Source organism: Mastigoproctus giganteus, chromosome 2 (assembly GCF_048544385.1).
Source record: "Mastigoproctus giganteus isolate SK-2022 chromosome 2, ASM4854438v1, whole genome shotgun sequence".
Classification (NCBI taxonomy): domain Eukaryota; kingdom Metazoa; phylum Arthropoda; class Arachnida; order Uropygi; family Thelyphonidae; genus Mastigoproctus; species Mastigoproctus giganteus.
Genome location: NC_143576.1, coordinates 113,102,368 through 113,129,074, shown reverse-complemented (window position 1 = coordinate 113,129,074; position 26,707 = coordinate 113,102,368). Strand labels below are relative to the sequence as shown.

General features: G+C 37.4%; 1 protein-coding gene across 2 annotated transcripts in view; it reads right to left on the bottom strand.

The window, feature by feature from the left end:
* The window catches only part of LOC150089502 (potassium channel subfamily T member 2-like), a 414,361-nt gene that overhangs the window by 272,401 nt on the left and 115,253 nt on the right, over positions 1-26,707 (bottom strand). Inside the window, exon 1 of one of the 2 annotated variants that reach the window (XM_090389521.1) lies at positions 8,383-8,841. The exons of the other annotated variant lie outside the window; for it this stretch is intronic. Within the exon in view, the coding sequence (XP_090245647.1) occupies positions 8,383-8,525 (143 nt within the window). The 5' untranslated portion in view covers positions 8,526-8,841. Of the gene's footprint in view, positions 1-8,382; positions 8,842-26,707 lie in introns of those variants that run through there. 2 annotated transcript variants of the gene reach the window in all.

The window sequence follows — 26,707 nt, the reverse complement described above, 5'->3', positions numbered from 1 at the left end:
GGACTAAGTTCCACACTAAGGACGAAGAAGAAGAACTCTTTATTGCATACAAAACGCACATGCCGTACACAATACCCTTCACGGCCAAAAGCCAGGGGTTAAAGACCTGAGAATTGATCCCTGGAGGCAGCGTCAAGTAATATACCAGTATCTGGATACAGATTGGTATTTAGTTTGCATCAAGACAGAGAAATTATTAAAGTTATCCTTTATGAGAAGGTATAATGATGAGGACAGGACAATATGCCACTCTAAGACAACAAAGAACACTCCGCATCACAGTAAGTCGAATGCACCTTCAAAGTCTATAAACAATATTAGAATGTTTTTAAATATGGATTCATCTATAAGTTTTCCATTTGAAACAATGCATCTTCGCAGGCACCACCTGGTGTGAAGCCATGCTGAAGAGATAAGATAAAATTAAATTGCAAGCAGCGAATTAATTCTGACACTGATTAAAGTTCAAGTAATTTCCTTAAGTGCAAAAGAAAGGCAATCGGTCTGTAGGAGTTTGGTTTTGTTGAGGTTTTCCTAGTTTTGGTAATATTTTTTAGCAAAGCTGACTTCCAGATAACGGGAAAAGTACTCCATTCTAAGCATTTATTAAAGATAAAAAACATATGATTTGGAAACAGCCCACAGACACGTCTAAGAAAACTATATTCCAATGGACAACTGAAATGTTTCGATAAGTTAATAAAACTACTACCCTTTTATTTTGCTTTTAAAGGAAACTTTTGTTTTTTCCCGAAAATATCATCCCTAACAGATTATTTATTGTAGTATGGATTAATGTCATTTTTTTGCAAGAATTTAACTTTTTATGAATGTACTGACTGGTGAAATCAAATAATAAATAAAATTAAAGAACTAGCTAATGAAATTATAACAGTTTCTGACAAATTCGATTTTCCTTTCCCCTTTTCTACCCAAAACATTCCTCTGTCGCTTCTATACGTTAAAAAAGGAAATGCTAACTGCTGCCTCCGAATCTCGACAGAAAACATCAGGGTAGGCACGATTCAGTGCACCATAACGAATACAGTTTATTTTCTATATTTAGTGCAAATGAAGGCCACTTCCTGCTAAACTGCATCCGTTCATTTGGTTGGGATGCAAAGTAGCTTGCTTAAATTCCTTTGCTTCTTCTTTTCAATTTACTTAACGCATATAATGAGCACTACTTCGTTCCGAACCTAGAATAGTATAATAACTATTACTCACAAGACTACCCCAGTACAGAAACCTTCTCTTTACATACCCAATGTAAGCCGGCAACGTATCGCGTGGATGACATTTTAACTATAACAGAACTAATGACTAACTTTTAGATTGGACTTTCAATTATAACTTCAATTCCTAAATTTATTTATTTATTTATATATACACGTTTCTCACACACAGGGCACACAGACCCTAAATAAAGGTAAGAACGCTAGGAGTTACAGAAAATACAAAACTGTAATAATCAATACAAAACTAGAATTAAAATTTATACAAAATTTACATTAAGAAAAGAGAGAGTAAGGAGCAAATTCTTATAGATAGATGGATTAAGAGTAAAATCAATATTGTACTTATTCATTACCTGAAGAAAACGAAACAGAGGACTACCCAGTAAGTGATGAGTACGAGGAACACGCAGTGAGAAATTAATTTTTATGACGAGAATTCAAACGGGGTATAGTGAAAGGTATTTATTCAAGAAGAGATGGAGAATCGATAACAGAGATTATGATATTGTAGACAACAAGAGACCCATGGAGTTGTCGTCAAGAATGAAGAGGAATGATTCTGAAGCGACCACAAAGAGCTCCATAATTTCGACGGTGAAAGGCAATGTGATTTCGATAGCATAAGAATTTAAATTTAATTTGAATTCTCTCAAGTCTGTGAGGAAGACATTCCTGTTGTGGGGACTAGATAATATCACTATAATCAAAAATGGGAAGTATAAGCTGCTTGTACAGAAGAATTATTACTTTGTCACTCTTGAAAACAGAGGAAAAACGCTTGATTAATCCAAGAAGTTTAGAAGTGTGAGATGAGATATTACGTGATCAAAGTGGGAACAGGGATGTAGGTCAGATCGAAATAGGACACCTAAATCCTTGAACGAATCAGTACTTGCAATTAAAAGAGTTTCCAATATAATAATCAGTAAGGACGGAGGACCTAACTACACGATTCGAGCGAAAACGACATGATTTACATTTTAACGGGTTTAGAAAAAAGTTATTTTTATTGAGCCAGAGTGAGAGGGAATCAAGACAGGACTGGAGTTCATCGCTGTCAGTTGAAGAACAAATAACTTCGTAAAGTTTAATATCATCTGCATAGAGTTTCCACTCAACGTTAACGGACTGAAATAAGTTTGACAGATCATTAGTATAAACAGTAAAGAAGAGCGGACCCAATTGAGAGCCTTGAGGAACACCTTGTGAAACAGTAAACGGATTTGATGAAGTATCATCAATTATTAGTTTATTATTTCTAAGCAGTTTAAGGTAGATAGTTTATGATTTATAAGCAGTAAATCAAGCAAATCTAATAATGGGGATCGTAGACCATAAGATGACAGCTTGGACAGCAAAAGATCGATGTGGACAGAGTCAAATGCATGTGAAATATCAAGGACAAGCGAATAAATTTGATTTCCTTTGTACAAATTAATTTGTAGGAAATGAGAACACAAGACAAGATTTAGATTTGAAACAGTTGATTTCCTGGGAAGAAAACCATACTGGTGATTATTAATAAAAGGGTGAAGATAGGAACTAAGATATTAGCATTAGTAGAGGCATATGATGCAAGAAAGCAAGCTTATGCAGAATCAGCCAAAAAAAAAAAAAAAAAAATTCCATTTCACCCCTCCGTTCGTTCGAAATACCTGTCCAGCTGAGCCTTAAATTTATTTAGGCTATCAACCTCCACTACAAGGGATGGAAGTCTGTTCCACCAACCAACTACCCGCTGGCTAAAGGCAAATTTCCGGACATCTATCCTACATCTGTCTTTCCTCAATTTGAATTTATGCCCTCTCAGGTGATTATTCTGAGCAAGAGGAAAATTCCCATCGGCATTGAGCATGCTCAAACCATTCAAGGCTTTATACACCTCTATCAGATCACCTCGCTGGTGCCTAGTCTCCAGACTGTAATTTGCAAAACTTAAGCCTTTCTTCGTAAGAGCAACCCTTTGTTCCGTTCACTAACCTTGTTGCCCTTCTCTGTACTCGTTCCAGCAGCTCTACATCCTTCTTGAAATGAGGCCTCCAGACCTGTATACAGTACTCAAGGTGTGGCCTGACCATTGCCTTATACAAGGGAATAATCACCTCCTTATACCTACTAGAAAAATTCCTGTATATCATTGACAAGACACACACACCGAGCGACTCTTGCAGCCCGTCTGCACTGCTCAGACAATTTCATATCTGCCTGCACAATTACCCCCAGGTCCTTTTCATTCTCTACCACTTTCAGTGTGTAGGCACCTCCGTAGCCAGGTGGGAAGGAGCAGCAGTGCGTAGCACACGCTTCTTGATTAGACCGGGGTTCGAGCCCGTCACCACCAAATACGGAGGATGCGGAAAGGTCAGGGAATGACCACCGCATATCCCGGAACAATATGGCCTTAGTTGCTAATGCTCCTAAAAACCAAATAACAAACAAAACAAATTGTCAGTGTAATACCACAGAGTTGATACGTTGCTCTGGGGTTGCTGTTTCCCATATGTAGTACTTTACATTTGTCAATGTTAAACTTCATTTGCCACCTCTCAGCCCATCTGCTCAACCTTTCCAGATCCTGTTGCAGCAGCATAGCTTCAGTAGTGTCCTTAACAACCCTGCCAACCTTTGTATCGTCTGCAAACTTGGACATTAAGCTTGATATACCATCATCAATATCATTTATAAATACAGAAAACAATGATGGACACAACACCGAACCCTCAGGGACTCCACTAATAACATTAGTCCACGATGAGCAGTGTCCATTGATTACCACTCTCTGTCTTCTCCCCCTCAACCACCCCTTTATCCATAGCAGCAATTTGCTTCCAATGCCACACTGCTCCAATTTGTGCAGCAGCCTTCCATGTGCAACAGAATCAAAAGCCTTTCTAAGATCCAATTATATAATATAAAAGTTATTCCCTGCATCCAGTTCTTTTGTGACTGCATCATAATATCCAATCAAATTGGTCAGGCAAGACTTCCCCTTAACAAAACCATGCTGTGTCCGAGCCATAACTGAAGTCTTGTCTAGATGATATTTATAAAGTAGGAGTTGAAAACTTTTCGCAGTTCTATTCAGTATTGTAATAGGTCGGTAGTCTTAGCTTTATCACCTTTTTTTTTTATAAAATGGAATGATATAAGCCTCTTTGAACGATGACGGGTAACAGCCATGAAGAAGACAGTAATTGAAGAGATTTGTAAGAACTGGAGCTAAAGACGAACTATTTTTCTTGAAGAAAAGAGCAGGAAGGGTATTGGGACCAAGAGAAGCGAAATCTTTAAGCAGAGAAATGGCTGACTGGACGTCATCAGTAGTGAGAACTAATCTATCAAAACTGTCATTACTACTATATTCAAACGGATAACAGGGAATAGAACGTTGCTGTTCGGAAGAACAAAGTTTAGAAAAGTGCGTAGCAAAAATATTTGCAATCCCAAGAGGACAGTTAATAGAGCCGTTTGAGATAGGACCACAGTGGTCTCGAATTAAAATGAAATAAAAACATAAATTTTCCAATAATAACCATATCATATTTTTAGAAATATTAGTATCGAAATATTATTATTTGAATCGGTAAGTAGATGCGCAATATCCTCCCAGTTAGCTCAGTTACGTTGGCTCTATCGGCTCCATTTCTCTTTCAAATTCTTTCGATTATGAAATCAGTATTTCTGAATAAATTAATCAATGTCGTGAAGACTACAACAGCAGCGCTAATCAGAAGTTCGTAATAATCAATGGAACGTACTTAGCCAACGTTCTTCACGCATGACCAGGAAACTCAGATGAGAACGTGACTGATTTTTAAGATATTTAAATGCAAACAGACGTCCGTTTAGAGGTTAACAAAATTAAATGAAATATTACTTTAATTTCTTATCAAGTTTATGGGGTTAATAAATGAAAACACTAAACAGAAAATGCCCTTAGCAAAGCAGTGAATTGGCCATCAGCTTACTACACAGTTATTTTTTCACGTTCCGTTGAATTTCGTGTGTTATCACCAAAAGTCATGGACCAATATTTTATATAAAACAGCTCAAGTTTAGTATTTTGAAATGAGACATTTTTATCAAGCAGTCAAAAAAGCTTGTTATGTCAAAACGAAGTATGGGACTCATCACAACATTCTATCCAAACTAAACAATGGTAAGGTAACTTTCAGTTGTAGAAATGACCACCAATTTTCAACCATACGTTCTGTTTATGATACTTTGCCATCCAAAGGATTTTAATAATATCTATTACACGTCTAAATTAATAGGTTGCTATGGAATTCTTTATTAACAAAAGTTCATTCCAATTATCTACATATTTTTAGCAAAAATCGCGGTCAAAATATATTACCCCTGTCCCTTATTACCTTACACTTGTGTAGATGTTTATGACCATTTCTTTTTCTGTGGCCACGCTCAAAATTTGTTCCATTATTTAAGACGCCATCATGGGCAATCTTTAATCATCAAACTCCCAGCATTATTTTCATCATAGAATGATTAAGGGGGAAAGCAACAATTTGCAATCAATTTGAAAGCAACAATTTGCAATCAATTTCCATAAACATCAAGTTAGATTACAGTGTTCCTGGCACGGCTACTTCAAATGATTATTTTATAATGTATGTAGACAAACTGTCTGGAACCTTTCAAAACTTACTAGACATGTCCACTTATGTTTAACCAAGTACAGAATAGTGAATAACTCTTCAGCAGTTAAAGACGTTTCCGCTCAGATTCGATTTTGGCTGACTACATTAATTTGTTGGTACTTAATAATATACACGTTGGAAAAAATATATAATAACTATGTATCTCATTCTAGAACTAAAAATCCGTATGTAATAATATCTGAAATAATAAAATACAACACTGTTTCTAATACTGTCCATCTGGCCTGCTGAGAATGTGCCAAATAAAAAATATTTTATATCGCTGTGAGGGCAGCAGTAATTCTGCATATATACGCACCGATGTTCAAAAGTTAATTCGTTTTATCAATTACTCTATGAGTTAAAATATCACAGACAATTCTAATATGATGGAATAAACAATTATATTAGCATATTATCCACCAATATATTTTAGATCATAAACTGTTATATAAATTCCAATAAGAAAAATAAGCAACTATATAAGTACACAAAATATCTTTAGTTCATATTTACAGTGCAATTGGAGAATTCGACACAATGATTTCTGAAAGTGAAGTGTCAAGGCTACGCCACTCAGAGAGTTCTCTGTGTTGTAGAATAAAAGGGGGAACTGGAGCCAAGCCAAATGGGCAAGAAATCTATCCACTAAAGTGTTGGCACCTAGCTTATGCAGGATTTACAATAAACAGAAAATATACAGCCAGTTAGCTCCATATAGAGGATTTGTCTTCCTACCATATGCTGCCTGCCTTACCTGCAAGACGTCAAATTGTAATTGTATTTGCTTTTACAGGAAAAGTTTAATTGAAAAGTTAAAAATGAGTTTACCGAAATTCTTCTACTCCTTAAACCTACTTGAATTACAACTGCCAACACTTGACTGGGATGATAAGTGGTATTATTTGCTTTCACAGATCAACCTAGATTCGATGTAAGGCTAATTCTCGATGAATTTTCATCTGGAGATGAGGACAGTTTTCTATAAGTATGGCTTAATAGAAACTGGTGGATAAGAAACTGCTGGTTTGTTTACAAAGATATGAGCCACTAAACATGTAAAAATAGAAACACTCCAAGCTGCTGGATAAAGCTTCCTGTGAACGTCGGATACAATTATTCGGCGGATGGAATTTGTGCTCCCCTGCCTCTGTAAGATATTTTCTTTCTTTTTTTCAGATGTTAGGAATACAAATTGTTCAGAACGGTAGAGGGCATCACTGACATCAGTCGCAACTGTAATGACGCATTGTAACTTACAGCTGACAATATAAAATTACAAAACTATGTCACGCGAGTAATGATGGTTACTTTCACGTATCTTAACTACTAAATACAGTGATGTTCTTGTATTATTCGCTCTCTATCTTGTAAACTTCTCTGTCCCTATTATACAAACGAAAAAAAATGTTTTTAGGACTGTCATCATTGTCAAGATGGTTGTGAGTCGATATAAACTGACAGAGCTAAATTTACGTTACTCTTAACGTAAATAAATATGAAAAGGTAAGAGACAAGAAGCGTATCCTACACTACCATTCACAGATATAAGAATAGATCAACTGACTTAGACAATAATATTTCATAATAAAATGCATTCCTTTCTTATCTTCAAAATATTAACTACTGGTCGATAGTTCTAGTTTAATTAATATTAACTACTTATTAATATTAATTAATAATACAATACAATTTTGTTGTTTCTAAAAAAAAAACAAAGATGAAGATAACTTACTAATGAAATAAAATCCCTTAATGAATAATTCGATTGTTAAGATCAATAATTATTAGTATTCAGATTCTTAGATTAATAATAACTGGTATTCAGTTCATATGAAAACAAACAAAAGATGCGAAGGTGCAGTCTCCTTTACCTTGACGAGTTAAAAAGTTGTCATAATAGAGCGAGTCACTTATGACCAGCTGTATTATGACAGCAAAATTTATTCACATAATAAATAATATAATTAAAATTATCGAAATATACCATAAAGATATTTAATAACGAGAGCCGTATACCAGGGTTTGCTTTGTGAAGAGGTGGTACATGTTTTACGTAAATAAAATTCGCCGATCTGTTATTCCCATGCTCTGTGCGCTTCAACATCAACTGGTGATCGGTTTATTTTGAAATATAATAACCGTTATACAAACGTCTAGTCTAAATAAACCCAGCGAGTAATATCAGTTATTTTCTCTCGTTTTCCATAACAAAGCGGTCATTTTAGCAATTACACTTTCATCAATGGTGGATGACAACGTGAAATACAGAGCATTACAGCAATCGTAGCTCACCAAATACTTTGCATTTTTCTTTTACTCGCGAAATGTCATTGCCAAATGAAATTGAATGTATTACAACAGCACTCAGTTTTAATACATTTGATTGTACGTTGCGCAATCATTTTCCTGAACGTGCGCCTTCAAATACGAAGTAAAGGACATCGAACCGAAATCAGTTCGATGAAAAGGAAATCATAACTTACCTTTCTTGAGAGGGTGCTGCTTTCAATCTCATCCCACTTAATTCATTGAAGAGAGCTCTGTCTATATACGCGAGGGAAGTGCGGGGGCTGGTGTGTTTTAGGGATGGACGAGATCCGAAATTCGAAGATCTTGCTAGATCCATGATGTCCGAAAGAAATGGATTTTACCAGCTGATCCTCGTGATGACTGAAGTTGCTACCGCGTGCCTGAAATATGCACAGAATTTCATCATCGTACAGTAGCGATGAAACGGAAGTTTAGCTTAAGAACATCGCAACGCCTGTTATCTGACAGCGATCGCAGTTCGTGCTCTTGGGAGCAGCATTTTTGGGGGTGCATTCAAAGAGATTGAGCACCCAAACACATACACCGAACAAGAATATATCTAGGCACAAGTTTGATCACGTGACATCGGGAAGAAGCAGTCCGACTGATACGAAGGAGTCGCACTAGAAGCGGCCGTCGCCATAATGGAATGCATCATACCGAGCGCGCAAAGATCACAGCGTGGCACGGGAATGCTGCCCGCTAACGAACGACACTTTTAGTCTAACGCAACATCACTGTAGCCCTTCGGAGGCTCTCCGACAAGGGAACGCTCTTCTGTCTCGAGCGACTGGTAGAACAACGTATATTGAAAACCCAGAGAAGCATGATGATACGTCGATGTGTGAGGCAAGAACAAGGTTTTATAGTGCACGCGAGGTTCAGTGTCATATCACCATCATGTTTATCCGGAATACGTTTCTCTTGTGGAACGCAATGGTGGCGCTTCGGAGCTCACTGCGGTTGAAAGATGAAATCTGGCATTTGGAAGTATTTTACTGAAATAAACTTTCGATTCATTTATATGGGACCGCAAAGATGCGAAAAGAAATTGGAAACGGGGAGGGAACAATAATAACTGGTAAAAGCCATAGTGAAGAGAAACTTTAATAAAATGACAAGAGAATGATCGATAAGTTATGTCATGTATCATCGTACTACCTGTCGAGAGAGAGAGAGGGGAGTTCAGAAATAGAATAAAATATTAAGCAGTAACCACAGAAATAAGATTATATGGGATGAAAAAGAACTTATAAAAATAAAAAGGAGGAATAAACTAAAGGATAATAACTAGAAGGAAAAACACTACGGAAAATAACGAAAGAGAAGCGCGGTGTGTTTGTATGCACCCACTCCATAGCAAGACGAAAAAGACTATTTTGAAGCAAGAATAAACCGAACGTTTTTTTTCTTTTTGTTAACGTTATAAGAAAATGTATTATGCACTCAAAGTTATTCTTTAATAATACTGGAGATAACTTAAGGTGGATTCAATACTAAAAGTATTTAATATATCATTTTCCCTTACATTTTTTTTTTATTTCAAGAAAATCTGCCCTTAAACTCACATACATTAATCAGGAATTGAATAAATTATGCGTTTTATAATTTGTGTCTAGACTTCTCGAACTTTTCTGACACCACATTATTCTTGTTTCACACCACTTGATGATTGATTTCTTAATCTTAATCGTTAATCGTTTAGAAAATGTCTGAATGAAATTACATTTCGATCAGAGAAAAGAGCAATTTCCTGGCTCTCTTTAAATGGTCTATCTTGCCTTCCATTCTCAGGCTTTCTTCCAGGAAAATTTATCTTTTCATCGGTCCACTATGGTCAAGTGCATGTTAGGCGACCAAAAATACACCGCCATTTACAGAAACGTTACACTGACACCTCGCGGCTTTAGTATCCTTAACGTTTATTAAGAGAGCAATCCTGTTTACATTACAAAGAAAATTGCTCCAACCATCCATAAATACGATAATTTTCGCTCTCTGCAGCAACGGTATAGTTTAAGCTCCCATGTGACTTTTTTTGGAGGAATTTAATTTCGAATCTGACAGAGGCTAAATGAATTCTTAAAGGCCTCTTCATTCGAGGCTGTAGTTAGTAGATCACAGGGAGAGTGTAAGGTATTTCGGAGTTTCTAGCCCGCACAATGATATGGCAAGATGGTACGCTCAATTCGTCTTGTGAACACAGTTGCCCAGACATTGCACACGATAAACCATATGAGGTGAGGTACCACATGAACTCGTCTACTATGGCCAAAGAAGTCATTGAGACAAAATTTAAAAATCTCCACTGAAACCATATATGGTTGTCCCTGAGTACAAACTGAAATTAATTTAATGTATATCATAAAAATAAGAAGAGCTGGATGCTAAAGAGATTAACGGTGACATACACCGAAGAAGAATATCATAAATTTCTCGAAAGCTTCGTGATTATAGGTCTTCTACATTTATGAGTTATTTGCCATGTTTTACAGCCACGGAGGACCTTTCTATGGAAGGGTTTTAAAGAAGTGTCTATCAGTGTGAAGACAAGAAATCTTAAATCCTACTTACGATTATACCGCCCATTGTAGAACCTAATATTTTGGTACTTCAGTTATTTTGGATCCCATCTCTCAACAGTAGACTAAAGAACCACATACCCCAACATGAAAACGATTAATTCGGTTTAGTAAACAAAATTTGGTTAGAGTAAATTAATTTAGTGAATTTGTTGGTTTTACTTTTTAAATTTAGTTTTAGTAAAATAAATATTGAATTTAGTAAACAAATTTCTTTACACCTACGTATTGATGCAAGGGTCAGTTATTTCTCTTGAAAGGAGAGACATGGCCTAAGTATTTGGTCTTCATCCTCCATAATGATATTATCCATGCGATGTTAATGATTCCGGTTACAGTTGTATTGAAGTAACCGTTAATGGAAAAAAATAAAGAAACTATCATATTTTTCTTATGGAATAATTAGAGAAGGGGGATCAACTACAGAGAAAGGTGTAACGGTTATATAAAATTTTTGTAGGAAAAAAACAATTAGATGCTTCATAAAAATTATAATCTCGCTGCAGAATGCATAATTCTAGTCAAGTATACAAGTGAAGAACGAATAAAAAAGAACCTGTGAGTTATTTTTATAAATAACTTAATATATTAATGTTCTTCGGGAGCGTTTTTTTTTTTCTCTGTGAGACAGCTAATTCTTTAGTCATGTTTCAAATTCATTTGATTTCGTTACAGCTCGATGCATTCCGAGATTAATGAGGAGGCCAGTATAAGAATAAGCAGAATAGTTTATAGTTTAAACGTCTGCACTCCTAATGAGAAGCAGCGAAGAAGTTACTTCTTCAACGTACCTGGATGTTTGGCTTTGTCTTTCCAATCGTAGCATGGAGAACTAATAATCAAAATTTGCTGTCTCATCCGTCACCGATTACCAAATTCAAATCCAAATGTTTATTTTACCTAACGGCATTATAAGTCGATAAGCCAGAGGGGTAGAGGGAATGCTGCTGCGCTAGGTAGCATCTGGCCGAGTGCCATGTGGTTTATACTCTCCTGTGCAGACGCTAGACAAGAAGAGTGTACCTTGCCTCATCATTCAGATAAAGAAAAGCATTTCACTATCATTTCGTGGCGCCAAGGGAGGCACAGTTTCATGTTAAACCTGACAGGAAGAAAGAAAAATGATTCAGTAAAGTAGAAGTCGCAAAACAATCACCATTATTCCTCTGAAATTCTTGTACGAGAAGAGCACAAAACCAACTTTATTCTGCAGAATACATCCATACTTATTATCGACTGATTAGAAAGAAAATATATCACTACATTTAAATCATGAAATATATGACTTCTTTGTACAAGAATATTGCACAACCAAAATCACAAATAAGAAAAATGCACGGAGAATTGAAAATATCAATTGTAATATCGTAATTAATGTTCTTCTAGCAGAAAAATTAAACTAAGGCCTATACATATTAGTTTAGAACCCTGATAATAGTGTGAAATTCCGTCTATTGTTGGCTGATCAAAGATTCGCCTATCCAAATCAAGAAGTACAAGAACTGCATCACATGGAAGAATAACATACGAATAACATCCAAAGGAAAAACATAAGAAGTTCAATGGTTATCTGAATACAGAAGGATATTTTTCAATTTAATCACCTCTACCTCCACATATTTATCCTAGCGATAAATTGTAGATTCTATCTGAGTTTTTGTTGGGTTTTAAAGGCAATTAAGAAAGTCAGTTAAAAAGAGTCTATGGTAATAAGTATATAATGGATACTTATATTAGTGAAAATTCACCTTATCGATCTACTCGCCCTAGAAATTGTTAGAGGAATGTGACGTCAACAGCATTACATGTTTTCTCAACAGGCATTTCGTGAAAAATCAGCACAAATATGTGTTGTCGCGAGATAAAGTGCACGCAAGAAAGAATAAAATAAAAGAAATGTAGAGAGGCACTGAGTGCACCGGATAGGTATGGTTTTGCGAGCGGATGCCATAACCTTAAGTAGAGTGCGAAGCACTTTTCGCACCTGCTGCGCAAACTTCGTTTGGGAATTTCGCACACAAGAATAAACAGTATATTCGTGCTTGCATTACATAGCAAACAAACGCGGCCACAACATAAAGCAATGTTCATTCTCCATGACGTAACTTTCAGTTTCCAACGGTGGATGACAAATCAATAAATCCGGAAACATAACGTGCTTATCTAAAGTATGGTCACTTGTTTTCCTCCAGGAATTTCGCATGTTTGAAATTTAAAATAAGATATACGGTTTTGTTTACAAAGAGAAATATGAGAACTATTTCACATAAAAGGTCCAACAGAGCGTTGAAAATATGAAAGACGATATCAAAGTAAATAATATCGTTTGTTTTAATGATGTTCCCTTTATTATCTTGCCTCACATATATTGCCGTTTGCCATTTAGCGGATTTTTTTTCTATAAATCTGAAACACAGAAAGATAAATGTTCCAAACTTAATTATGATAACTGAAAAAAATTGACAACTGTTCTGGCAGACTATTATGAATTTATGTGAAGCCGATAACAGCCAAAATCTCTTTACTACACATGAAGATGTCATAAAAAATACAATGCATAACATGCGTAAAATTTAAGATAATAAAAATATGTATATTTACCAAAACCAGCATAAAAGGCCCAACATGGCGTTTCACATCCGCAAACCTTTTCAAATAGTGCGAATCAAGCATTGCAGTAGTCTTTACACCTTTCGCAGACTACCAGTTGACGAAGCGCTATGTACACACCATGCAAACATCTTTGCTAGTGGTAAACAAATCAGGCTCGACATGCTTCTAACGTTGCCTCTCAAACAGCTCGTATATCCTGTATTATGTTTAATGATTTATTATACATCAATGTCGCCCAAGGTCTGTTATTTAGTTTATACAGCATAACTCGGTTCATTTAAGATATCCATTAAATTACATTTAATTAACGCGCGTGTTTCGAACAAAGCGTAGAGCGCTCATCATGATTGCCCCTGGAAATCGAGCTTCTCTGTTGTGCAATTAGGTTATGCGGGTAACGTCTCAAATCCACAGTACTGTATTTTCATGTTGAAAATGCCACAAATTGAAATGAAAAATCGTCTTTACTTTTATACAATAGCCCAACTTAGACTGAATATAGCTTAGCATTTCAGTGTATTGCTAACACTTTTTTTACTTTAAGCATATTTATTTTTTTTTCTTGAGAAAAGTTTCGTTACAATCAACATGCAAAAAAGAATATCATAACATAAAAGTGAAGTTTAAAAAAAAAAAAATGCCCGATAGTTTGATCCTATTACTGCACAGAGCATTACAACAGAAAGAGTTAGACACTCTTTGTCAATGTTTATGAGAATTTTTTTTATGAATGACAACTCTCCTGCAAAGAGAAGAATAAAAAAATACATATCGCACACTTTCTAGTAAAGTTGGAATGTTGAAACCAGAAAATTTTCTATTTCTCTTTCATCTAAACAGAATGACATAAGCCTTCAAGCTTAAAAGAAAAATTATTCTACTTTATCGTCAGTTGAAAAATGTTAAAATATCAAAAACAAATGATGATGCTCATAAAGAACTGAAAGGAAAGAATTCTACGCCCTTTTAAAATTTTCTGAAAGAAATTTTTAAAACAGCTTAGAATTTATCACTATTATTCTCATCCGAACAATAAATCAGAATTATTTTTTTTTCTTTATAAATTGTTACTTCGCATTCACAGGAAGGTATTAAACTGATCAGGTAAAAAAAGAATTCCCATTTTTAAGGATTTCTTAAGAAAAATATATGGGGATGATATTTCATGAAATGCGGACATCTCAACTAGTAAGAGAAACTTCGAAAGACCATTTCAAGTCAAATAAAATTCGCTTACAGTAGACACCGAGTTTCAAGGCCATCGTATTTTAGTCTACATGCTAACGCTATTAAAATGCAATATTATATATAAATATTAAATTTATATAATATTACATTACGTAAGCAAAACTTTTACCATACAACGAATATATAAATTATAATCGAGCATTATTATTATTCTTGATAACCCTTTTTGGAATTACGGGAATATTTAACAAAAAGGAGCTTTCCCATATGTGATACACTGAAGGAAAAAGTTATTCATCTCACAGGTATTCAACTGGGTTGATATCTTATGAATCGGGTGACCACCGCAGTAAGCTGAATTCATTCTCACGTCAGCCTACTGCCTCATTTGGATTTCAACAAGATAAAGCACAATATGACAAGATCAAAACTGTATAGAACCAGTTCTGTATAATTCTGGTCTTGTCCCATTGCGCATTATCGCATTGAAAAAACTGTACATAGATGGATACAACCATGGAGGGATGGGCCTGGTGGAAAAAAAATTTCTAGATAATAATATGACATGCAAATGTTGCTTTACTGGTATCAAGGGCCCAATATGTACCACGAATCCACCACCACCACCAGGTTGCACTTTTGAGACCTGATAGGAAGGGTCCATGTTCTGGTCCTCTAATCAGCGAAACAGCAGGAACCGCAAATCCTCAGACCAAGAAACGTTTTGCCAATCCTGAACACACTGTAATCATACCATTTTGTTTTGATGACTAGAGTAGAAACTAGTTCAGTCGACGCCTGCGATACTCCATCCGTGACAAGGAAGGTTTATTATTTTACTGTAGACTTTCCGTTACCCTACACAACTTTATCAGCCTCCGTTGGCTCTCTGACCCATGTTTCCGGCCACAAGATCGCCATTGTCTAGATGCTATTTGGTTATTGGACTAACTTCGATACACTTGACACAAGGGTACGTGAAAATTCCAGCAGGGTTGCAGTTTTCAAGATACTCATTACAGCACGTGTGGGGCCGACTGTCATATCACGTTCAGGGTTACTGTCATCTTTCATTTTGTCCAATCTTGCACACATACAGTAATATACATAATATTACGTATCCCTACGTAATATTATGTATATTATGTATTATGTACTATGTATATTTTTTTTTTATGAGAACCCCAAACACGAGAGGTATTATAACCTATAGTACTTAGTACCGTGCTTGGGGTGGAGGTTGAGAAGAAGAAAGAAGATATTTGTTGACATTGGACTTGAACTTCTGTAGATTGTAATTTTCAGGAAATACCTATGAAGGAAGGTTGTTCCAGAAAACGGCAGTTGAATGAATAAATGAGGAAGATGAAAAGTTGGTTCTGTGGGTTTGAAGTTGGACAGTAAATGGATGTTGGCTGGTGGCGGCACGTGTTCGGACTGTTTTGAAAAAGAGAGAGCGGGAATTATAGAAGCCAATTCAGAAGAACAGTGCCCATGGAAGTATCTGTAGAAGAGGCATGCAGCAGAAACAGTACATCTGTGAGACAGCGAGTGGAGAGACTCTGTTAGAGATGAATCATTAATTAACCTAACTGCCCTCTTCTGAATGGAATCAAGAAGCCCTGAGAGAGGTTTTGGGGGCACCACCCCAGATGTGGGAACAATATTCCATGGTAGGGCGGATTTGCGATTTATACAGAGTGAGCAGCTGTTTGGGAGAAATGTAACGCCGAGAGCGAAAGAGAAAACCAAGTTTTTTAGATGCAGAGGAAGCAATATTTGTAATGTGCTTGTGCCAAGAGAGATTAGAAGTCAGGGTAATCCCCAAAAGAGATATATCATTTTGCCTAGAAATCGGAGTGTCACTAAAGATAAGCATAGGAGCAGAAGAATCCTTTTTGCGAGATATAAGACGAGATTGAGTTTTAGAAGGGTTGAAATCAATTATTGTCTTTGCCCCACTGGAGAATTACCTGAAGATGGGCATTTAAGGAATTGGCAGAGATTTTCGAGAACTTGAAGCTGATTGAGCTGGACAAGGTTTCTCAAAATGGAAAGTTGAATGCAATGTGCTATCATCGGCAAAACTATGGATAGGATTTCCAGTCAATGGAAGAAGGTCATTGATATACAAGAGGAAAAGAGTGGGGGAAAGAACTGAACCTTGGGGGACACCGGCATTAGTGGAGAAGTTAGAAGACAGAGAGCCATCTACCATCACCCTCAGTGAGCGATCAGAGAGAAAACTGGATAACCAATTACTAAAAACAGTTGGCAAACCATAAGATGGAAGCTTGTTTAGAAACCCTTTATGCTAAACACGATCAAAAGCCTTTGAGATGTCAAGAGCAACTATTTGTGTTTCACCGACCTTTCCATTGAATTAGTCCATAAATGGGTAACATAAGCCAGAATATCACCAGTGGATCGACACTGACGGAATCCATACTGGCGATCGTTGATCATACGGAAGGTTTCTAGGTGGTTTAAGAGTTGGCGGTTAATTGATTTCTCCATTACTTTAGAAAGAGTAGAAGTAATTGCAATGGGACGATAATTGGATGGGAGGGATTTGTCACCCTTTTTAGGAACTGGCTGGATATGAGCAAATTTCCAAGCAGAAGGAAAAACACCTTTGGAATAAGAAAGTGAAAAAAGGCGGCAAATAATAGGAGTAAGTTCAGGAGCACAGGTTTTGAGAACAAGTGGAGAAATACCATCAGGACCTGGAGCTTTCTTAGCATCAAGATTCATCAAAATCCTTCTGATATCCTTTTGATGGAAGACCACAGGAGGCATTGAATGGAGCGTGTTAGGAATGGTGGGAGGTGTTTTACCAAGATCATTAATACATGAGCTCGAAGAAAAATGGGATGCTAGCAGGTCAGCTTTATCCTTGGCTGAAGTGACAACAGAACCATCTGGTTTGGACAGAGGTGGGAGCAGAGATGAGCAAAAGTTGCGGCCAATAGCTTTGGCAAGAGACCAGAATGCTCGGCTACCATTAGGGCAAGAAGCAAGTATTCTATACCTAGCCTGTTCAACATCTAGTTTGGACTGATTAATAACTGCTTTACAATTGTTGCGAGCTTTGGTGTAGGCAGAAAATGAAACTGAAGAATTAGAAACAAGCCAATTACGATATGCAACGTTCTTCTCTTGGACAGCCTTAGCACATTTATTGGAAAATCAAGGTTTAGATAAAGGACGAGATTTTAAAGTGGAGTGTGGGATAAAGGCTTCCATTCCTGCAAGAATAATTTCACTGACACGATCTGAGCAAACGTTGACATCAGAAGTTTTGAAACAGTAATCAGACCAAGGAAAAGAAGAAAAGAAGTCTCGCAGGTCATCCCATTTTGCATTCTTCTAATACCAAACAACACGAGGTTGGGAATAGCCATGAGATAAAGGTTCCATTGGAGAAGAGACAATCACCAAGTTGTGATCTGAAGTGCCTAAACGACATCTCACTTCAACCTTGTACTTAGAAGGGCTGTTTGTGAGAAAAAGATCAAGCGTATTGGCTGTATGATTAGGATTATCCGGTATTCTTGTAGGTAAATGAACAATCTGTGCTAGGTCATTAGTAATTGCAAAAGCCTCAGCATCTCGACCTGCTGGGTCGGTGTGACTAGAAAACGGAAGCCAGCTGGAGTTGTGAACGTTAAAATCACCAAGGAAAATTACCTCACTGTTAGGAAAGTTGGACTAGAGAAGGTCAAGTTGCAAAGAGAGGAAGTCAAAGAGCTCCAAGTGATTAGTGGAGTTGGGAGAACGGTAGAGACAACAGATGAATTTTACACAATGAGGTAGAGAGATTTTAAGCCAGAGAAGATCAAAGAGAGGAGATTCCAAATTGCCAAGTCTCTGACAGGGATTATCAGAACGGACATATGCACAAGTACCACCTTTGAGGCGAAAGGAATCATACAGCAAATAATTTGGACATCTGAGATGAGCAGTAGTTGAATCAACTGATAACTGAGATTCAGTCAGAAAAAGTACATGGGGTTTGGAAGACTGCAAGTGGATATGGACATCGTTGAGATTAGAATTGAGACCACGTATATTTGTGAAATGAATTAAGAAGTCCTTGGGAGGTTTAGATCTTTTCGCAGATAAGCTTGCTCTATTATTTTGACAATTCGTAGTGTATTCAATAGTAAGAAAAAGTGGGTGGGACATGCTGTATGAAGTAATGAAATTTTTTGATATGGCTTACATGTGGTAAGAATATACCCAGATCCTTGACATAACGTGGGCTCAACAATGCTCCCCGCATACACACTACTCGGACTCCCTCCAGTCACTATCTGGCAGAGTAGAGGTAGCAAGATTATACACTAGCTGATCCGGAAGCTTCCTAGAGAGTTACCAATAGGTTCAGTCCGGTGTACTAACTAGCGGCCGGCCTGCGAACACCGTTTTAGAGCTGTACCCTCGAAATGTAAGGAATATTGGAAATTCGCCACGACATTCATCATAACCTCAAAAATCATCAATCATACTGCATGATGGAAGAGATAGGAAAGGGTTGACCGGAACTTAGCTCTAGAGACTAAACATGGGTTCCACCACTTCAAGCCTCCAATAAGCAAAGTGGTGGTATTTCACCGGTTGATGAGAGTCATCTACCACCTAGTACTGCCTGGTAACATAGAGGGGCGGCGTTCCTCCATATGGTGTGGGCGCCACACCTCGACCCCTGCTTTACGTTGGTTCACACCTGGGTGGTCACCCACCATGTACTTGTGCATGAAGGTTATACCCAGGATTACTAACAGTCCCACCATCGTGAAGGTGCAAGCAGAAGATTTGGTTGTCATAGACCGTCCGGACTTCGCCGAAAATGGGTCCACTTGACTTGAGTGTCACCCGAATATCAGTTCCATCAGCGTTTTAGACTCCCAGGTAGCAAGAACAGCTTGTCTGGCATATCTGAGAGAATGTCTGTGACAACCTCAAGGACCAAAATATTACCTTAATTACCTTAATATTACAAAATATTACCTTAATATTATTAAATATCCCTACTTATATCGTCACCTGCTTTATAACGCGTGTTACTGAAGGTGTTATTGAAAGAGCGCTCCAGTTCTTAAAACAGTAGATGTTTCTAATAAAATGGCCACTCGGTTTATTTAGTAATATTATAATCTTAACGAACTTTAATACGATATTTGACAATAAGCTCGCGCTCTCTTTTATATTGAAGAAATGATTAAATCTGAAAGACTACATTCTTCCCTAACGAGACTGCTCTTCAAAGCATCTTATTTTTTCAGATTTATAGGTTTCGTCTCACAAAAATATATTGATTGCATTCAGTAAGCCAATGCAGCGATAAAAACGAGTTTTTCGAATTACCTGATATTGTCTACTTTTATTGTACCAATTTTAAAAGAAAATTGGATTGCTCAAAAACAGTACATTCTTATATCGAGAACAGCTTTAACACATATTAGGTTAACGCTACTTTCATAATATCGGTAACTCAATACAGTTAGTTTGAATATTCGTCCATGCGTCTGGTTAGGAAATCATGACGAAACCTGCAAAATAACCTTTCACTAAGAAAATATTCATAATAATAAAAGCACCGAAGTAAAAAGCTGTAAAATCAAAGATATTATTTTCTAACAGTTTTCTTTCAAAACTGTTCAATTAAGAAATGAAATTCATCTGCATTAACAGAGAAGAAATGTATCATCTGTATGCTCCAAATTAAACAAAGGAATTTTTCAACCTTTCACAGCAAGTACGCACAATTTGCATCATTGACTAAAATTAAAAAAATGAACTGGCATTTCATTAGGCCCAATCTACTGAAAGAATCAATTTTAATAAAAACAAGTCACCTGACGAATGTAGCAGCAATACCTTTTATTAAAAATGAACTTCGTAAAATATGCACAAAATTTTATGCTTTTGTTATGTGATGAAGTACAAAAGACCGCGTGGCATATATTTCATTAATGTCTGGAGTTAAGGAAAACTTTTATATTTTGTAATCTTTATTGTAAATAAATATATAGAACTCCTTGAGGTAATTGAAACTTCATTTTCCAAAAGAAATAAATTATTCCATATGTCTACTAGAAGAAAAGACAATCAAAAGACATAACCGAAGCATGTATAGTGAAGATTTTTTATGAAATAAAAATCTTCATCAGTCCTAGCAGGCATGCATGCATTGTAAGAGACTTACATTCTTCTAATATGATCTCTGAGATTAAGGATTAAACATAATAATTCTGAAAAGAATATTTAAAATCAAGCTATTAACTAGATTCACAGTTTCATTTCATTTTCGTAGTGAGGTCTTCACCACCTATTTGATCATTAGTATTTGTAATGACCACATGGTGCAAGGAACCCTATGGCTTAAGCTACAGCAGCCAAAAAACATAAATAAATAATAATAATAAAATAACAAAAATACATAAAATAAAATAATAAGAATAAAACAAATTAATAATAATAAGAAGAAATTTTTTAAATAATAATAATAATTATTATTATTATTATTAAGAGAAAAGGAAATGGACAAACTATGCATTTCCCTCCTCCCTTAGGTAATTATCCAGCTGACATTTGAATTTCCCCAGACCGTCAGCCTCTACCACCCATGTAGGTAATTTATTCCAGTAATTTATAACTCGCTTGTTAAAATAAAACTTCCTGCAATCCAGTCTAAACAACTCCCCCCCCCCCATAATTTGAAATTATGGCCCCTAGTTCTAGAATCATTTATAACCGTGAAAATTTCGTCGTTATTCACTTTGCACAAGCATCTCAGAGCCTTAAACACCTCAATCAAATCTCCTCTAAGGTGCCTAGTTTCCAAGCTCTGCAACCCACATATTCGAAATCTTTCCTCATATGGACGCCCTTTTGCCGATCTCACCAGGCGAGTTACCCGTCTTTGGACCCTTTCAAGAAGAACAATGTCTTTCTTTAGATGCGGTCTCCATACTTGAACACAGTATTCCAAGTGTGGTCTAACAATAGTCTTATATAATGAGATTATGACATCCTTATCTCTACTAGCGATTGTTCGATAAATCATCAATAGGACACCATGAGCCCTCCTTGCAACCATGTGGACATGTGTTTGCATGGTTGAAAGGGTTGTAATGGGCCACCTAGAACGTTTGTTCAGCTCCGCCTCGTATCTCTGTGAAGAACAATATCACTACAAATGGGCCAGATATGTGTGTGACGTAGGTTTGTGTGCATTATGTGTGTGTTCTCTTGTTGTTGCTGGCCGCTTGGCTACCCAGAAGCATCAGTCACCTGGACAGATGATTCTGGGTTCTCGTCCACACCACGGGAAGGTTGGCCAGTCCCAGTAAAACACATACTGTCTCAAAAGAGACGCTGATCCACCTAGTGTTGCCAGAAGGTGGGCCAGGATCCTCTGGGGGCCCATTCCAGAGGGAGAAAGAGAGAGAGAAAAAAAAAGGAAAAGTCACCCGTGGTGCAGGTTATGAAAAAAATAATAATAAATAAATAATAATAATAAAAATATATAAAGAAGAGAAAAAATAATAAAAAATAAATAAATAAATTAATTAATTAAAATAAATAAATAAGAAAAAAATTAATTAATAAACATAAGTACACAATATTTTTCAATAAGGCAATATCTAAATGACAAATTAAGCAGGGGAAAAAATTGGTGCGCTTGAGGTAAAAAATAAAAATAAATAAAAAACAGCTGCACCGGATTAACTAACTCCAGATAGAACGCGACGAAAAAAAAATAATAATAATAAATAAATAGATAAATAATAATAAAAAAAATGTTTTTCACTGTGGACTTTCAGTTCGTTGCACGAGTATTTCTAATACGTCTTGCTTCAGCATGGATTTGCCTTCTACGCTCGAAGACTTGTGCAGCGCTGAGAGGTTTTCTGGTGCTCGGAGGAGGAGATCCGGTTGATGCTCAGTGATGTTTGGTACTGTGTAAGAGTTCTTATGTCTTCATACAGCGAACATTCAAATAGCAGATGCTTCCAGTTCTCAGTTCTCCTTTTCTCCACAGAAACAGCCATCTGTTGTAGACAGTCCTAGCTGAAAAAGCTTCTCGTTGAGGGAGCCACGTCCAGTGACCAAGAAGGAGGATTCCAAGGTCAGCGACAGCCAGGACTTAAACAGTTTTCGTTGCAGTAAATGAGACCTCTGGAAGGAATTTTCTGGTGACGGCGCCTGTTACAGAGGTATCCCATCTGATCTGTCAAATGTTTATTAGTTCATTGTAGCGTCTGAGTCTTTCGGCTTTAGGGTTGCTGTTTAGATCCAGTTCAATTTCACGGATTTTAGTTGAAATTTCCTTCTTGATCCTGAAGTTTAGATCTCGATAGATGACGTACAAATACAGTGGTAATGTTCCGGCGATCACTTGAATGGCAGCTGTGGACACTATTCGGCAAATTCTATGAGTAGACAAAAGCATGCTTCGCTGGATGGAGTTAAGTTTGTCTCTCATTTTGACTAGCTTCACTCTATGTAACCATGCTCCAGTCGCATATGTCACAATAGGCAAAAAGACCGCTCTGTAGTATAAGGACAGGGTTTTATTTGATAGTCCCCAGTCACATCTGGAAAATCTAATGATGGCCGCTGAAAATCTTTTAGCCTTGGTCCCTAAGTGCATAAGATGTTGGTGGAATCTTGTGATCAATAATCACCCCCCCCCCCCAGGACTTTCGTCTGTGTTACGATCGGGAGTTGATTTCCAGAGATCTTAATTTGTGGTGGTGGGCGTCTGAGATCTAGCTTGGATTTGAAGAGCATTATTTTTGTTTTATCCGGATTGATTCGTAGTTTGTTGAGCACCGTTCAGGAGTTGAGATCGGACAGGATACGATTTGCTTTACACTCTAGGTCAAAGCGGGATTTTCCAGGAACAACGATAGTTAGATCATCTGCGAAAGCCACTATTTTACATTCATCCAAGGGTTTTGTGAGCCAGTTGTGGAGGACCATATTCCAGAAAAGGGACCCTAGGACAGAACCTTGTGGGCACCCTTGAGAGGTCCGTCTGGTTACCTGCAGATAGTTGGATTTGACTACTATCTCGCTCTCTGTGAAATAATTTCGAAAGAGCTGATATAGCTGGAGGGAGCACTGAGCCTGGCGGAGGCGAGCCAATGCACTGTCCCACCAAACAGTGCCAAAGGCGCCCTCGAAGTCAACACAGCTAGTTCATATTTGGATGTAGAAATTTCTATGTGGAGGACCAGGTCAAAGTAGAGCTACTTCTGAGTAGAGCCTCCTCAGGAGAGTGCCCTGGCATAAAGTCATACTGTGCTGGGGAGAAGAGGTTTTGTTCACAGAGTAACTGCATGATTCTTAGTGCCATGAGTCTGTCCAGTATTTTCTAGAAAAGGGACCCTAGGACAGAACGTTGTGGGTACCCTCGAGAGGTCGGTCTGGATACCTGCAGGTAGTTGGATTTGACTACTATCTCGCGCTCTGTGAAATAATTTCGAAAGAGCTGATATAGTTGAAGAGAGCACTGAGCCTGGCGGAGGCGAGCCAATGCACTGTCCCACCAGACAGTGCATTGGTCTGAGGGAGCTGGAGTAATCAGGGGGTTTACCAGGTTTCCTGATGAGCCGAAGGAGAGCTACTTTCCAAAATTTGGGGAATACTCCGTCTTGCAGGCATTTATTGTACAGTAATTGTAGGTATAGCGGTCTAAGCTTGAAGAAGCGCAGAATAAAAACATATTCTATTAGATCCATCCCAGGGCATTTTTTGGGATTGATCCTATTAATCACTGCCGACAGTTCATCAATGGTAAAGGGGTTGGTAGTGCCTTATTTTCATAGGTTTTGTTGGCCATTTGTATATCTGAATGCTCTGGTAGATCCCCTGCAGAATCATCCTCCGGAAACAATTTGTCTAGTATTTGATTAATTCTGTTAGTCCAGTTCGAGGTCTCTGATGCTTCGGTTGTAACTGTGCCAAAGATATCAGTCATGTATGTTTTCTCCCTCGCTATCTTATAAAGAAGGCTCCATGGATTGGAATTCCCCGAGTCATTAACAAATGTAGTCCAGGTTTCTTTCTTCTTGCAACCAGTCTACAATGCTCGGAGAACTTCATATCTGACCGTATCGTAATACCCAAGTCCCTTTCCTCCACTACAGACTTTAATTCAACTCGGCCAAGTGTATAAGTTATTTTGAGGTTACTGTTCCCTATGTGCAATACCTTACACTTTGCTGGATTAAAGGATAGCTGTCATTTTTCTGACCATCTCTGAAGTCTATCTAGGACATTCTGAAGAAGCTCTGCTTGGCGCCAATCAATAACTACTCTACCAATTTTTACATCACTACAAATTTAGACATCACGCCCTCTATCCCTTCATCAATGTCATTTATGAAAATCAAAAACAACAATGGTCCTAAAACTGATCCTTGGGGAACGGCACTTCCTACATCAACCCAATCTGAGGAATAACCTTTATCACAACCCTCTGCCTCCTGCTCTGAAGCCACCCTGTTATCCATCTAAGGATTTTCCCTGCGATTCAAACCTGTTCCAGCTTATAAAATAACCACTCAGTTGGGACTGAGTCAAATGCTTTGCTGAAATTCAAATAAACAATGTCGAAATTATTCCCAAAGTCCAGTTCTCGCGTGACCCTGTCAAAATAGTTAACCAGATTAGTTAAACACGATTTTTCCTTTACGAAACCATGCTGAGTATCCTTCAGAATTCCATTTCTGTCTAAATGATCCTGAATTCCAACGTTGATCATTGTCTCCATGATTTTCCCTACTACTGAAGTTAGACTAACCGGCCAGTAATTTCCCACTTCACGCTTAGAATCGCCCTTATGTATTGGAGATAGATTAGCACTTTTCCAATCCAACGGAATCACTCCCGAGTCCAGTGATGCTCGCATAATTAGCCTCAATGGTTCAATGCACTCACTTGCCGCCTCCCTTAAGATTATAGGGTAAATGCTATCAACCCCAGGAGCCTACAACCTTACTCGCTTGCTATCAACCTTTCGAGCCTACAACCTTACTCGCTTGTAGGCTCGAAAGTTTTTTCATTAAATAAACGTGTGAAATATCAAAATCATTAATTACATTTTTTTCAACTTCACTCCCATAATTTCTTACTGACACAAAGGGATTTTCTTCTGTAAATATTGATGCAAAGTAACTGTTGAGTTCATCTGCAACTTCAGCTGGGGTCTAATACTGTCCCACGTCCATTACATAAGGGTCCGATTTGGTTTACCCTTCTCTTCTTTGCATTTATATATGTGAAGAATTCTTTATCCCCCCCAAATACGGAGGATGCGGAGAGGTCAGGGAATGACCACCGCATATCCCGGAGCAATATGGCCTTAGTTGCTAATGCACCTAAAAACCAAACAACAACAACACTCAACTCTTTATCCCCCCCCCCCCCTTCTTTGTTCTCTTTGCCAACGATTTCTCATAATCTGCCTTTGCCAGCCTAACCTGTTCAGTGGCATATTACAGATTAATTTGTAGCTGTTATAGGCTTCAATACTTTTTATTGCTCTGTAACTTTTCCATGCCGTCTTTTTTCTGCTCAAGTAATTTGGCAACTTCATTATTCATCCAACTTTGAATCTTCCTCGTGGGGTATTTTTTAATCATCCACCGTAGAACTCCGTGATCACTTCCTGCTACTGGTTCCTCTACTATCAGCCCTGTTATGTCATCTTATTCATGGGTGATGATGAGGTCTAGGATATTCTTTTCCCTAGTACTTTCCTTGATATATTAATACAAATAACAATCATCTAGTTGATTTAAAAAATTTGTCCCCCCATGTTGACTTTCCTTCCCATTTGCTCCATGAATTAGAGGCAAATTAAATAAATTCACGCTTACTTGCCCATTCCATTTGCATGTAGAGGCGCTCATCATAATCTTCACAATCACCTGACCTGTAGATTACTCCCACTCTCATACATTTGCTTCCAACAATCTCATACCATACAGATTCTATACTAGCATACGAAATGTCTGAATCTGGGAAAGCTTTCATCGCGCCCACGCTACTTTTGATAAGACGCATGACCCCACCGCCCCTTCTATCTTCCCTGTCC